The 15622-nt window shown below is 50.3% G+C and overlaps 1 protein-coding gene across 3 annotated transcripts in view; it reads right to left on the bottom strand.

The window, feature by feature from the left end:
• Positions 1–784: 784 nt before the first annotated feature.
• Positions 785–15622, bottom strand: part of LOC121160171 (patr class I histocompatibility antigen, A-2 alpha chain-like) — a 28869-nt gene continuing 14031 nt past the window's right edge. The window contains exons 1-7 of one of the 3 annotated variants that reach the window (XM_040985829.1): positions 3826–4069; positions 3459–3728; positions 2981–3259; positions 2089–2364; positions 1880–2000; positions 1452–1484; positions 785–1142 (exon numbers count right to left, since the gene is read on the bottom strand). In XM_040985829.1, coding sequence (XP_040841763.1) covers positions 1478–1484; positions 1880–2000; positions 2089–2364; positions 2981–3259; positions 3459–3728; positions 3826–3889 — 1017 coding nt within the window. In that variant the 5' untranslated portion in view covers positions 3890–4069 and the 3' untranslated portion in view covers positions 785–1142; positions 1452–1477. Of the gene's footprint in view, positions 1143–1451; positions 1485–1879; positions 2001–2088; positions 2365–2980; positions 3260–3458; positions 3729–3825; positions 4070–15622 lie in introns of those variants that run through there. The other 2 variants (XM_040985830.1, XM_040985831.1) reach the window with 2 other exon arrangements.

Raw genomic sequence — 15622 nt, 5'->3', positions numbered from 1 at the left:
GCACAAACCAGTAATCATAAAGGTCAAACTGTGCAGGCAGAGGAGGGTGTCTGTTAGCAATCCCTGCAGGTGCAGTCAGGTTGCTATAGTGACAGGGCAGGATAGGGTTAGTCTGCTAACCACAGCTTCTTAGCTCAGTGAGGCCGAGCCAGGTGGGTTAGTGTGTGGAGCCAAGCTGCAGACACCCAGTATTGGGTCTGGCCCACAAAAAAATCAGCTGAGTGATGAGCGTGCAGCACCTATCCCTTCCGGATTCTGCAGCTTCTTTAGTGGAGCCTGAGCCAGAGGCTGCCTATGGCTGCTGCAAAGTGGTATCTTCCCCCGCTGGTGTCCATGTGGCCTGTGCTGTCTCACAAGTGTCCTCTGCCTTCCTGCCTCCCTCCCACACTGCCTCCTGCACACACAGAGGTGAAGACCACCAGAGCTCACACACAGGAAGAGCAGGTGCAATCAGCCAACAACACTAAGCAACAAAATGAACACAGGAAGATAGGAGCACTGGGTTGAACCCAAGTGTAAGCTTTGGTTGCCTTGGCTACAAGCAGCCTATATTGTCTTGGTTCCCTGAGACAGGGCTGAGTCCTGTGATGGCAGGTGTTGATGGACACATCCTACCAGAGAGAACAGAGCACTGGAGCAGCAGAGATGGATCAGCAGTCAGCATGACAAAGCCTGATGGGCAGAGCAGCACCTGGGCATAGCCCTGTCCTCACCCAGGGCCTCCCAGCCTCCCCTGTCCCACCTGAAGCTCACTCAACATAACAAACACATGGATTGAGAAAGATTTTCAGGTATTCTGTTTATTTCCTCCGTCAAGTTTTAGAATTTCCTCTCAATTTTCTCACCAATCCCTCAGACAAGAACTGGAAAAATATAATTTGCTGCTCAGATCTGCACAGGGAAGGATGAAGCTGCAGCAGATGCACCTGACTTGAGACAGGGACGGCGGCACCCACGCTGGGCTGGGAGGGCCAGGCTCCCACCTCACACTGTGCCCACAGGAACACACTCAGCTGCCCTTGCAGGAGAGGATGGGGCATTCTGAAGACACCAAGATGGGGACTTGACCAAGTCTTGCATAGTCCAGTCCCAAACAAGGCAGATGTCTCATGCTTCAGAAACAAGGTGACAAATTCAGGTCACTACACATGGGGACAGGAACAGCAAAGCACACTTGGAATGTGTCCAGATGCAAGGACCCTCATTGTTCCCTCAGTCCTGCACCCTCTCCCCGCCAGGCCTTTCCAGATCTCACTTTACAAGCTGTGAGAGCAGTCAGAGCCCTGGGCACTGCCCCCACTTGGGGGAACCAATCAGGACTTGGTCAGAGCCCTGGGGATGTGGCTGAGGGAGGAGCTACAGGGTGGGCAGGGCAGCTTCTCCATGGGCATCTGACTAAGACAAGGGTCTTGGGGACTCCCCCACACCCTCAAACACACCCCAGTGCTTACCTGCAGCCTCAGTATAGGTCCCTCCTTTACCATCTGTGAGGGAAAAGAACTGGTGAGAGGCAGGGAGAAGGCAGGGCCTGAGGACCTGCCTAGAGGAAGCCCAGAGGACTGGCTCATCTCAGAGAAGATTCCAGAACTGTGGCTGGCAGACCCAGGAAAGGGTCAGGAGGTGCCTCTCCTGGAGGTGTGTCCTCAGCTGGGACCTCCCCCTGACCTGGGGCTGCGGGAACTCAGGTCCCCATGAGCAGAGTCATCCCCGTGGAGTGTTCATCCTTCACCTTTACTTGTGCTTCACACCAGAGCCAGTGTGAGCACCCAGGGCCCAGCTTGGGGTGCAGGTGTGTGTGCATGGTGCTTCCCATGGATGAAACAGAGGACCTTCTCCCTGGGGGACAGGAAACTCCGCCCCAGCCCTCACCCTGCTCTACCTCAGCTCTTGCTGCCTCCTTCTCATCACCACAGCTGTGACCACAGCTCCAGCGAGCACAGCTGCCAGGAGGACCAGGCCAACGATGACTCCCCACATGCGCACAGTGGGCTGAGGAGGCTCTGAGAGGGGAAGGGACAATAAGGGGCTCTGACCCCAGGGCTCAGCCCCACCCCTGCTGAAGGCTCTTTCCCTCCCTGCCCTCCTTACCCCATCTCAGGGTGAGGGGCTCAGGCAGCCCCTCATGGTACACCTGGCAAGTGTATCTGTGCTCCTCTCCAGCAGGCACCAGCACAGCTGCCCACTTCTGGAAGGTTCCATCCCCTGTAGGCCTGGTCTCTATCAGCTCTGTGTCTTGGGTCTGGTCCTCTCCATCACGCTGCCAGGTGAGTGTGATGTCCTTGGGGTAGAAGCCGAGGGCCCAGCACCTCAGGGTGGCCTTCTGGTCAGATATTGGGTGGTGGGTTATGTGTGCTGTGGGTAGGTCTGAGGGAAGAATCAAGACATTGAGACACCTTGCATTACTTCCTTAGGCTGCTAAAAACACTTTTCATTTAACCATCTCCAGAATGAACAAGTGGATGGGAGAGGCAATGCAAAAGCCAAACTCCTGCTTTGCCTCTGGGGCCAGGGAAATCTCCTCTGCCTTGGAATGTTCAAGAATCAGGGAGAGACCATTCAGAACAAGAGGCCCTGGGTCACCAAGGAGGGAAGGTAACTTTCAGAGCCTGCCTGGGGTGGAGGCCCAGAGATGCCGAGCAGCAATCAGACCTCTGGAGAGTTTTGGTGTGGGACACAGGTCAAGGGCTGAGTCAACATCAACCAGCTGTGCTCACGGCTGCTGTTGGGGACCAAAAGAAATCTGCTGTTCAGCTGTTCTCCCTCTCTATCCAGATCCCTTCATTGATCCAAGGAGGAGAGTAGGCCATTGGAGTCACTCTGGTAGGAGATCTCAGAATCCTGGTGATTTCTCACCCTTAGAACCCAAAAGGGAATAGAGGGAGGAGGCATTGGGGTGCCATTCCCATTTTCCACCTCCTAGGTCTGAGAGGTACAGCCTCTGCTGGAGGGGATCCTGGGGAGCCCTCTGAGCCCCGCGCACCTGCGCGCTGCAGTGCAGCCTTGCCCCTCTCCAGGAATCTGCGCAGCTGCTGCACACACTCCCCTTGCAGGTAGGTCCTGTAGTGCTGGGTGAACCCCAGAGCCTCCCACTTGCGCTTGGTGAGCTGAGCCGCTGTGTCGGCTGCGGTCCAGGAGCGCAGGTCCTCATTGAGGGCGATGTAGTCGGCGCCATCGTAGGCGAACTGCTCATATCCGCGGAGGAAGCGCAGGTCCGGCCCCACTACGTCGCAGCCCGAGGTCCACTGGAAGCTGTGAGAGCCTGTCCCCAACCCCGGGATCAGCCATGTCCACTCGACCCTGACCCCGCGTGCTGATGGGTCAGAACCTAAGGTGAAAACACACCCGGAGCAAGGACCAGGGGCCCGGAGGGTGTGGGGGCCTCCGGGAGAAGCTGGGACCCTGAAATCCCGAGGACGTCCCACCCTGCTGGTCCCGCGCGAAGCTCACAGCTCGCTCACCGTGCTCGCTCTGGTTGTAGTAGTCCAGGGCGGTGCGCAAGTTCGAGCGCAAAGTCTGCTGGTGGACCCTGGCGATCTGTGTCTGCGCCTCCCAGTACTCGGTTCCCTCACCATCCATCCACGGCACCCGCGGCTCCACCCGCGGCTTGGCGGCGTCGCTGTCAAAGCTCACGAACAGCGTGTCGTCCACGAAGCCCACCGAGGTGTAGTGGGGCTCCCCGCGGCCCGGCCGGGACACGGCGATGTGGAGGTAGCGCAGGGAGTGGACGGCTATAGGCGGGTGGGGATGGGAGCAGCTGAGAGGGGAGGTCCCTGGAGCCCTAGCCGTCTCCCACTTGTGCCGTCTCTGTGTCCACCCCATACTCACCCGCCCGAGTCTCCAGCAGAGCCTGCACCCCGAAGAACAGCAAGAAAAGGGCTTGGAGCTCCATAGATTAGAGCCTCAGTGTCCTGGCATCTGAATACCCTGAGATGTGGAGGAATGGGTGATTGGCTCTGAAAGGGCGAAGGTGATTGGCCGGGAGTGTGCCGTGTTAGGGCGTCACGAGTATCCAGTCAGAAAGCCCTGGCCCAGGCTGTGAGAATCGAAAGTGTAAGTGAAAATGTGTGGAGATGCCCCGGGGCTAGAATTGTTAGTCCCTCACTCCACCCATGAGACTGACACCCTAAATGAGAGCCATGCCTCCAACTGGGACTGGGAGTCGGTCTGCGTCCCCTGCTCTGCACTGAATGCCATTTTCCACAAAAATCCTGGGGCCTGACCCAGGGGGCTGTTTGAGGAAGCTCGGGGAGACCTTCTACCCCAGCCACAGGCCAGCCCAGTCTCTTCTCTCCTTTTATAGTGTTGCTCTCTCTGTGGTATAGTCCGGGTTCCTGAACTGTGCGCTGGAGTCTTCCAGAGGGAAATTCATCCCCAGGTAGTGCGTTGTCAGACTGTGTCAGCTGGCCTGGGAGGGCAGATGAAGAAACTGTGACTTCCTGGAGAAGTCGTGCTCAGTCACCACACACAGGTCCCGGTGGATACCAGTTTCCTTCGGGTGTAACTACAGCGATCTGCAATCTATTCTATAAAGCAACGACTTTATCCTTCACGTATAAAAGTGTGTGAAATCCTTGCTATAATGCTCAAAGGACAGCATCAGTGTTAGGAAAATATCATCAGTATGGATTTTGTCTACCAGCATGTCCAAGCTTCTGCCACCTGCTGGCTAGAGCAGGTCAGAGCCCTCAGTGTGCACTTCACCAGGGCTGGGGAATTGTTGGAGTGACTTCTTACAACAATTTTACCTGGATCCTTAATCTGTTTCCTTCAATGACCATAAATATTTCTATTTCTATTTCTATTTGGAAGAGTTACAGAGAAGGAGAGACAGAGGGAGATATTTCCATTCATTAGCTCACTGCCCTAATGGCCCCAGTGGCCAGAGAAAAACATGTCCAAAGATAAGAGCCTGAAGATTTCTCTGGGTATCCCACCAGGGTGCAGGAGCCCATGGTCTTGGACCATCCTCAGCTACCTTCTTAGTCCATTAACAGGGAGCTGGATCAGAAGTGGAACAGCTGGGTTTTGAATTGTCATGCATATGTGGTACCAGTTCCAGAGGCAAAAGCTTAGCTTGCTATGCTAGTTTCTGTGTTGTATATTTTAGACAACCTTCTGTAAAAGAGTAAATAGTAGATGCAAAAAAATATCTTGCTAAGTGCTGGGACAGGATACCAAGCTGTAACAGACTGGACCACAATATTCCCTGGAAAATGCAAGAGCCTTGACTGGGCCTGGGCCTAGTAGGGGAACTTTGGGCACTCCTCTGCTAGGTCTCAATTCTTACTCTTGTGCATGAGAGCCAGGGCTGGGGGCAGGCAAGACTGGACAAGGCAGCAACACCTGTCAGCATCCATATGGACTGGATAATGGGATGGGTTGGGCTGACTTGAGCTGTAACACCCATAAATACATACAATAACCCAGTTGGGACACATCTTGGACCAGATCAGTCCAAGATGGACTGGAATGTGTAGGAACTGGAGCTGGGGACAGGCCTGGTAGGAGTTGTTGGAGATCACCACAACTGGACTGCTGTTCCTGCTGGTGTGCGTAAGGGCCAGGTTTGTGGCTTGCTGGATTAGGCTGGGTTGCAGCACTTGTCAATTTGCATAGGATGTGGGGATAGAAACAGAACTGACCAGGCAACTACAATCACCAATGTGTGCATAGGCTGATATGGGTAATGGACTAAACAGGACCCTGTACTGGCAGGCACATACTGGCAGTCTACGGTCACCCCAAATGAGATTCCTTGGGGGATTTCCTGTTGCATCCAACTCAAGTCTCTCCCCAAGAAGTGTATCCCAGACAACTCTACAAAGTAGAAAGGTTTGTTGAGAAGGCAGGTAAACAGACCGACTGGCTGGGATCAGCTCTCTTTTCATTCTGAGTGTGAACCTGGGATGCGGGTTACAAGCGTTTACATAGAATTTGTGAGTTAGGCAGGCTGGGAACCAGGTGAGTTGGGCAGCCATGGGAACTAGGACATACTATATTAGTTCCTGGAATTGAGGGTTACTGTCAGGGCATGTTTCACCTTGTGCTTTGACCCCCAAATTAGCAAGCTGGCAAAGCATTTTGTATAGAAGCATAAAGAGCAGGTTAGCAGACTTATGCAGGCTTGAACCAAAGAGGCTTCATTTTGTGGCTAGATTCCACATCCACAACTAGATCGCTGGACTCAAAGCCCTGACCACAGGGAGAACCACAGGATTTATGATCTGACCTTGGAATGCATGTATCAGAACAGGGCCTCCTTAATTGCTAATGCCCATGTAGTGGAGAGCATGCTCATGTGCATAAAGCAGACATGACAGCCAGCTCACTGGGCCTGCAGGGAACAGCAAGTGTTACGTAAGACAATGGAGAGCAGAGCAGGTTGGGCAGCTCTCCTGGCTGGGCTTTGGCAGCAAATGTCTGGGTAAATGGATACACTAGGGTGGACTCTGTCAGTCAATGGACCTTTGAAAGGTTTCTCAATCTTGGAACAGCAAAACTAATAGTATATCAGAACTATTAAAACCATTGAAACAATGCCCTCGGAACATTCTTACCCACATTGGGATTCTTAAGAAGACAGCAAACATATATCCTCTATTTCCAGGGACTGATACAGTTGGGCAGCTGGGACCACCCTCAATGTTCCTTTCCCCAGGCTGGCACTGTGACTTTGTAGGTTAAAGCTTCTGTCTGTAGTGCCTGCCTCTCTTTGGCTACTGGTTAGCATCCTGCCTGCTCCACTTCTAATGCGGTTCCCTCTACTATCCTGGGAAAGGAACAAAGGATGACCCAGGTCCTTGGGCCCCTGTGCTCACATAGGAGCCTGGGAAGAAACTCCTGGCTCCCAACTTTGGATTTGTTTGGCTCCATCCATTTTGGCCATTTGGGCAGAGAACCAATGAATGGAAGATCTCTCTTTCTGACTTCTTCTCTCTGTAACTTTGCCTTTCAAATAAAAATAAAGTTTAAAAGCATATTAATAAAACAAACTTTTATTTTTAAAAAGATTTACTTATTTTTACTGGAAAGGCGGACATACAGAGAGGAGAGACAGCGAAGAAGATCTTCATCTAATGATTCACTCCCAAGCGAATGCAACAGCTAGAGCTGAGTCAATCCGAAGCCAGGAGCCAGGAACTTCTTCCTGGTCTCCCACGCGGGTGCAGGGTCCCAAGGCTTTGGTTCGCCCTCAACTACTTTCACAGGCCACAAGCAGGGAGCTGGATGGGAAGCAGGGCTGCTGGGATTAGAACCAGCACCCACATGGGATCCCAGTGTGTGCAAGGTGAGGACTTTAACCACTACACTATCGCGCCAAACCCATAAAATAGACTTTTAAAAAGCAACAGAAAAAAAAATCAATGAAATGAAAGGTAGTTATTTGACAAGATAAGCATAAAAGAGAAACCATTAGCGAGACTAACAAAATGAGAAAAAATGCAAAATTAGGAGCTCAAATGGAGACATAATCCAAACCACAGAAATGCAGAGGATCATAAAAAACAGCTGCAACAAGTACATACTAAGAAAGTGGAAAACATAAAAAAAAAATAGATAAATTTGAGGGCACATGCTGTTTAACAGGATTGAACCAGTGTAGAGGCACTTGGACCCGTCCCCTTGAGCACTGGCCTTCAGCCCGGGTTCTTCCCCACCAGCTGCCACCTCCTAGACAGGGCTGGGCCTTGCTGCAGTGGTGCTGTGGGATCATAGCTCTTGTGGAGCACCTCCCAGTGATAGACAGAGACAGGGGCAGGGAGATAGTGGACAACAAGTGAGCGCTGTCCAACGGTGTGTGGCCTCCATTTAACATTGTGGCTGTCAGGCCAACACACCTGTGATTGATGGGGTGCAAGGCTTACAAGTCTGTCCCAGGCCAACAGGATGCCTTCAGCACCTACCACGGGAACAGCTCTGGGATGACTGACAGGAACCAGCTCAAGGGAGCTCTCCAAGGTTTCCCTACAGGCTCTCTGACCAGGTCTGTGAGCCCCAACTCTGAGAGTCTGACAGATTGTAGAATGTAGATTGCACTGGATGGCTTCATCCAGGGCTTCACTGAGTGCAGGTGGGTGTGCCAGGACAGCTGGATCCAGGCGTCTATGAGCAGTTCCTTTCTGTGGTCTGCAGTGTCCTGTAACATCAGCCTTGTAAACAGCAAGAGGACTTGTCCATCAAAATTTAAGCTAAATTGCTTAAATTTAAAGAAGCAGAACACAGATGCTACATTTTATATACATAGTATTTGGAGACTGGCTATTGATAGCAAAATGATTTTGTAATTGTAACAAAACCATTATAATGTGACTGCTGAGCTTGGTGAGTGTGACATTAGGTAAGATATAATAACAATTCTGCTGGGATAAATACCTCAAGAACATGAATAGATGCTTCTAGTGCTGAAGTGGAAATGTCTTTGTCAGCCAATAACTTTAGCATAAAACAACTTCCACAGAAGGCACTTCATGTGCTCTACTACTTAAAAAGCATTTACTACACTCATTGGAATATGTGACATAAACATAAAGTGAATGGTGAGACAACCAAAAGCACCTTGGAAATATTTCTGTGTGTGTGTGTATGTGTGTGTGGTTTATTTATTTATTTTTTTTTCAGTTGAGATTCTTTCATTGCAAGCATCTACCAGCATCTTAGAGTCCAGCATCTTATTGTTCAGACAAGTTCAACGGTTTCTTGGGGAGACCATCTCTGATCTGAAGGTAGAGCCGGCAGTGTATCATTCCGAGCAATTAAAAGCCCTGACATTACATCAGTCACAATTTATAACGTTATGGAATTAGTTGACATGGTATTAAGTAACCAATATGTTAAAAGAGAGGAAAAAAAAAGAATGCAAGTTCTGAACCATATCCTGTGACTTCTACATTGACGTTTCAATTATTAGTTTATATACAACCGGGTTCTATACACCTTAAAATGGCTATAGATTACTGTTCAGCTGTCTCATGTCTATTTTAATTTTAGTATTTAGCAGTTTATAGCGATGAAGCATGATTTTGCTGAACCTGGCTATTTTTTGGGTAGCCCTCTGGAAATCTAAAAAGACCAAAAGCGAAAGATTGAAGCAGTTACTAAAAGTCTCCAAATCAAAGAAAAGTTCAGGATCTGATGATTTGACAGCCAAATTCTCCAAAATGTTTAAAGAAGAACCAATTCCAATAGTTCTTAAACTATTGCCAAAATTTTTTTAAAAGATGGGGCTCTGTAAAATTATTTAAATAAAGTTAGTACTTTTGATGCAAACCAAAGATACAAAAAAAAGATACATCCAAATTGGAATGGAGGGAAACTCCTCTGGCAGGACACAGTCCCTGCAGGTGAACACAAGAACCAGGACAGGGAGCAGCCCAGACCAGGCCAGGGAAAGGTACACCAGCATAGATTTGGCATAGATCAAGGGCAAAACATGCTGAACCAGTTCACATCACCCGGTGGCAAATCCGAGAACCAGAACAGAGTGTGGGTTGGCCCACGTTCAGTCGCAACACATGCCAGTGCACATTACAGCTGGGATTGGGTGTCTGCTGGGCTGGGTTAAGCTGTAACCCTCACCAGTATCAGCTGGAATTGGGGGTGTTCCAGGCTGGGCCAGGCTACAGCACCCACTGGCAAAAACCAAGGCGAGGCAGGCCATGCCAGACTGGGCCGCAACACCCAACCAGCACACATGAGAACCAGGGAGGGAGGGAGGGGCAAAGCTGGTAGGAGGAATGTGGAGGGTTCCCCTGCTGGAGCACTACTCCCACTGGAGAGTGTGAGTTGGGATGGGGGCAGACCAGACCAGGAAGGGCTACAGCACCGGTGGGGCTCATGTGAGCTAGATTAGGGAAAAGCCAGGCTGGCCTGACTGTTCTACTGGTACAAGCATAAATCAGAGTGGGTAAAGGTTGGTTAGGCTTTGCTGTAGCATCAGCTGGCAGAGGCTGGCACTGGGGGCTAATTCTGACAAGTTAAATTGCAGAACCACCTGCAGAGTGCATCTTCCTGGGTGGGAGTGGCCCAGTAGGGAAATAGTGGGCACCCCCTCTTGGGTTATCACTCCCATTAGAGAGCATGAGAACCAGGACTGGGGCAGAGGTGGCAAGACAGAACTGCACCCGCCAGCATGCGTGTGGGCTGGATAGTCGGGCTGGTTGAGTTGAACTAGGTTTCAATGCCCATTGACCTGTATGCCAACTGAATGGGATGTGGGACAGTCTGGACTAGTCTGCTGTGACTACTGGCATGCACGGGAACCATGACAGGCCTGGTGGGGATTATTGTGGGTTGCTCCAACTAGGCTGTAGCTTGCACTGGTTTGTGTGAGGGCCGAGTGTGTGGTGGGCAGAATCATGCTGGACTGCAACACCCATTGGTTCACGTGGAAGACAGGGCTGGAAACAGAACTGACCCAGCAATTGCAACCACCTGCATATGCACAAGCTGATTGAGGTGACAGACTGTACCACACCCTGTACTGGCAAGCACACACTGGTCTGGGATCACTTCAGATGAAATTTCTTTGGGGATCCCTCCAAGTGAACTGCTCTAAGAACCCCAACCACAAAGGTCCCATGGTCTGACCTTGGAGTGCAAGTGTCAAGGCCAAGCCTCCTCAGAGGCTCAGACAGAGCAGTGCACAGCATATCCAGGTACACATGGAGGATATGGCAGTCCCTCGAAACCTGCAGAGGACGCCTGGTACCACAAAACAGGACAGAACAAATCAATCAACTACCCCAGCCATGTATTGGCAGTGAGACTGTATAGTGAACTATGTCAGCCAGTGAATTCTGAAGAGATTTCACGGTGCTTGGGATGGTGAGATTGGCAGCAATTCACAACTGTTGAACTATTGAAACCACTTGAGAAGAACTCAAGGAGCATGCCCCACATCGGGGACCTGGGATGGGTGGGAGGCTGGGTGGAGCTTCTCCCTTTATCCCCTCTCTTACCCCAGATACAGGAAAAAAAATAATAACATGGAAGCAATGGTCTTACCCACTTTCCTGTAACCCTTGACCCTTTGTGCCCTAATCAACTATGTAAAGATTATCAAAATAAAATAATTACCAAAAAAATGGAAAGGAGGATGGTAAAGCATCCATGTTTACAGACTTGATTTTATACATGGAAAAGCTTAAAATCTGCGCCCAAAGCTATTAGAAATGATGAAAAAATCCAGTGACGTTGCAAGATACGAAATCAACATGCAAAAATGTTAGTATTTTAAACAAAAAGTGCTGAAATGAAGGTTGAGAAACCAGTACAATTCATTATAGCTATAACATTTTTATGTAGGAATGAAAATAACCAAGGAAATGAATGATTTCCAAAATGAGCATTAGAAAATACTGATGATATGCCAGACCCTGTAGTGAAAAACACACAAGAATCAGGTCTGGGATCACCTCAGATGAGGTTTCTTTGGAGATTCCCCCAACTGAACTGCTGATCTCAGAACCCCAACCATGAAGAGACTGTGTCAGCCAGTGGGTTCTAAATAGGTTTCATCGCGATTGGCATGGTGAGATTGGTAGCAGTTCAGAACTGTTGAACTGTCGAAACTGCTTGAGCAGGACCCTTGGAGCATGCCCCACACTGGGGACCTGGGATGGGTGGGAGGCTGGGTGGGGTTTCTCCCTTTGTTTCTTCCCTGACCCCAGATTCAGGGGAAAAAATGATGATATTAGTGTGGAAATGATAGTATTACCCACTTTCCTGTACCTCTTGGCCCTTTGTACCCTAACCAACTAAGTAGATTATTAAAAAAAATACTGATGAAAAAAATTATAGATTACCCAAAAAAGAAATTTCATGTTGATAGATTGGAAGAATTTGTATTCTTAACGTGTCCTTATGACCCCGAATGACCTATAGATCAATATAATCCTCAGTATAGCTTGAAACTCGTTTGGCTAACGTGGTAGCAATTACACATGCAGGCACTGTCATGAATGAGGCCTCACTTTTCCTCCTTTCCTCTTCCTTTCTCTTCCCTTCTTATTTCCCTTCTTTTTGTTTAGAGGGAGAGCCTGGACTACACGGACCATAGACCCATCTGAGAGAAGGGCAATGGCTTAAGCCACACCCCATGGGATGGAAATCCTGGGGATATTCCCCTGGACCCGATGAATGACCCATCTGAGAGAGGCCCTGAGACAGGCAGGTGCTGCTGTGCCACCTCCTTGTTCCAGACACCACCCACCTGAACCTTCCAGGAGCCCCTGCCCTATGGGAATTGCTCTTGTTCCCACTGATGGCCATTGGCTTTGGCAAGCAGCTTGTGCTTGCACACCCTGTTGGTTTCTGACACCTCCAGTCATTAGTCTCAGGGAGCAGAGCCCATGAGTGTGTGGGCTGCCCTCTGTGCACACGCTGCATGTTGGACCTCCTCCTTTGCTGATTCTTGTGCAAAGGAAAGGAACAGAGCAGGCACATCTGAATGATAAATATTCCAGAAAACCAGCTGGAGACCTTAAACACCTCTTTAAAAGGCAGAAAGGAAAGGACATATTAGGGCTGTAGCCCCAAGCTCCAGGGGAGGCTGGAGGAGGACACTAACCCTGAGTACTGCAATGCAGCTCTGTGAGAGCCTGCCCAGAGAGCACAGCCACACCAGGCCTGGAGTCTGACCTGGCAATGGGAAAAAGAAAGAGGCTTGATTCCAAGCCTCTGAGTGTGCTAACTTTGATGCAGAAATTGAAAAGCTAGCAAAACCTGGGCCCGGCGCGGTGGCGCAAGTGGTTAAAGGTCCTCGCCTTGCACGCCCGGGATCCCATATGGGCGCCGGTTCTAATCCGGCAGCCCCGCTTCCCTTCCAGCTCCCTGCCTGTTGCCTGGGAAAGCAGTCGAGGACAGCCCAAAGCTTTGGGAACCTGCACCCGCGTGGGAGACCCTGAAGAGGCTCCTGGCTTCGGACCGGCATAGTATCGGCCTGTTGTGCTCACTTGGGGAGTGAATCATCGGATGGAAGATCTTCCTCTCTGTCTCTCCTCTCTGTATATCTGCCTTTCCAATGAAAAATAATAAAAATAAATCTTAAAAAAAAAAAAAGAAAAGAAAAGCTAGCAAAACCTGGGTGGGCTCCAAGGTGCACTTAATACTCGGTTAAACATCACCGCCCCCCAACTGAAGGGATTCATGAACTCTCATGAACACTCATTAAATGACACAAAACCATTCCTAATGTTTGCTGCACTGTTCCTTTTATGATTGTCACATGATGCAGTTAATACAATCAGATTTTTTTTTTCAAATGAGTGCCTAATGTCAGCTAGTAGGACTATGTGCTGGCATTACATCTTTGACCAACAGGTCTAAGTCCTTATGCTTTTGACTTGCACTCTAGAGATTTCTCTGAAGTGAGCTGGAACTATATAGAGTGCGTCATTTAATGGTCTATTTGTCTATTTATTTATTTGAAAGCAAAGCCTGGGGCCAGGTATAGTAGTCCAGCAGCTAAAGTCCTCGCCTTGAACCTGCAGGGATCCCATCTGGGTGCTGGTTCTAATCCCGGCGGCTTCGCTTCCCATCCAGCTCCCTGCTTGTGGCCTGGGATAGCAGCCGAGGACAGCCAAAAACCTTGGGACCCTGCACCCATGTGGGAGACCTGGAAGAAGCTCCTGGCTCCTAACTTCGGATTGGAGCAGCACTGGTCATTGCGGTCACTTGGGGATTGAATCATCAGATGGAAGATATTTATCAGTCTCTCCTCCTCTCTGTAAATCTGACTTTGTAATAAAAATAAATAAATCTTTAAAAAAAGAAAGGAAAGGCTGAGGTGGGCATGGAGATGCAGCAAGCTAATCTACTACCCGCAATCCAAGTGTCCCTGAGGAGAGCACTTGACCACCAGCTGGCTGCAGAAGCAGCAGAAGACGAGCCAGGTGGTTGGGTCCCTGCCTACAGGTGGAGGCATAGATGGAGCTGTAGGCTCCTGGCTCCATCCCAAGACATAGGGACCATCTGTGAGTGAACCACTGGACGAGAAATCCCTAGGGTCTTCTGCTGCCTTTCCAGGTATATCAGCAGGAAGTTGGGTTCCAAGTGCAGCAGCCAGGAGGCAAATGGGGCTCAGAGGTGGGATGGGGGTATCACGCACTCCCCCGATTGCCTACCTTGTCTGTCGTCTCTGGCGTCAGGAAGCAGGGGAGGTTGATGAGGCTTCTGCTCAGACTGTCCCAGGGAGCAGTGGAGCTGAGAGCCAGGCGTGACCCTTCTGAGGCTGGATGGGCAGGCAGGGCTGCCCTGTGGCGCCCTCTGGTGGCCAGATTTAGAGGTTTCGGGTCCTGGCTGGCTAATCCTGAGACATCCTAGGTCCTTTCCTCGGGGCTGTATGTGACAAGATAGGGTGTCAGGAGAAAGAGATAAAGAGAAAAAAGTACTAAGCAAAGAGTTGTGATTTAAAATAAGAAAACATTTGATAGAGGGCCAGTTGGGTGGCTCAACTCAGTCCCTGATCTTCCACCTGCAAGCTGAGGTATCCCATGTATGTGGGCAGCGGGTCATATTCTGGCTGATCCGCTTCCAATTCAGCTCCCTGCTTATGGCCTGGGAAAGAAGCAGAGGATGTTCCCTCATGAGCCTGGAACTGTTTGGCTTTCTTTGTGGGAGACAGGCGCCTAAAGTACTTGAGCCATCATCTACTGCCTCCCAGAGTCATGTGCCCAGGAAGCTGGAACAGCTGGGAACTCCTGCAGGGGCTGTCTTTGTCTCAGTAGGGTTTTAGCTGCTGTGGGAAATGCCCACTCCCTGCTTGTTTTTCTTTAATGCTTTATAGTTCCCTCTAGGAAAGATGGCTGAAATTTGGAGACACAGGCTGGGAAGTGGCTAGCAGAATGGGCCTGAGGACTCATACATGTGCTTCAGTTCTGGGCAGGCAAGTGGGAGAAAATGGCAGAGGTGTAGGGCCTCAGGCCAGCATGCTGGCATGGTGTTCAGGTGGGGACTTGTGCACATGATGGGCCCCAGCCGTTACAGTGGTATGGGCCTAGGGACCCGTGTGAGTTCTTGTGTCCTAGAAGAGCAAAGGGGTAGTGTCTCAGGTCAGTATGTGTGCTGGAGGAGCAGTCTGGGGGTCCCTGCATGGATTGGGGTTCTGGGTGGATGGGTAGGGCTCCAGATCAGCATATCTCCAAGCCAGGGAACCAGGCTGTGGATAGATTGCTCAGGGAGAAGTGGTATAGAGGAGGGGAGACCACTGAAGGAGTATTTTGCAGGTGAGGAATGACATCTGGGGGGACTTCCACTGACAAGGCCACCGGACTTGCAGGTAACAAGGGTGGCTGAGACTAAGCAGTTTTGAGGAGGAATATTGGAGGACCTTTCGGGGTCAGACCAATGCAACAGCCCACATGGGAGACCTGAGCTGGATTAGTTAGCATCTATCTACCAACACCCACTGGTTCACACAAAAGGTCTGGGGCCCACCTGGCAGGGCTAGACCATGGTACCTACCAGTGAGCGTTGGAACAGGGGATTGGTCACATTAGGCTGGGCCATGACACTAATCAACATGTGAAAGAATTGGGTCTTGGGGCAGAGTCTGTGGGGGATACAACTATAGGAGTGCAATAACCACTGGTTTGTTCAAGAGCTGGGAGTGATGACAAGCTGA

The sequence above is a fragment of the Ochotona curzoniae genome, unplaced genomic scaffold (assembly GCF_017591425.1).
Source record: "Ochotona curzoniae isolate NIBS_2020 unplaced genomic scaffold, NIBS_Ocur_1.0 contig_4372, whole genome shotgun sequence".
NCBI lineage: Eukaryota > Metazoa > Chordata > Mammalia > Lagomorpha > Ochotonidae > Ochotona > Ochotona curzoniae.
This window is presented reverse-complemented; position numbering and strand designations above follow the sequence as displayed.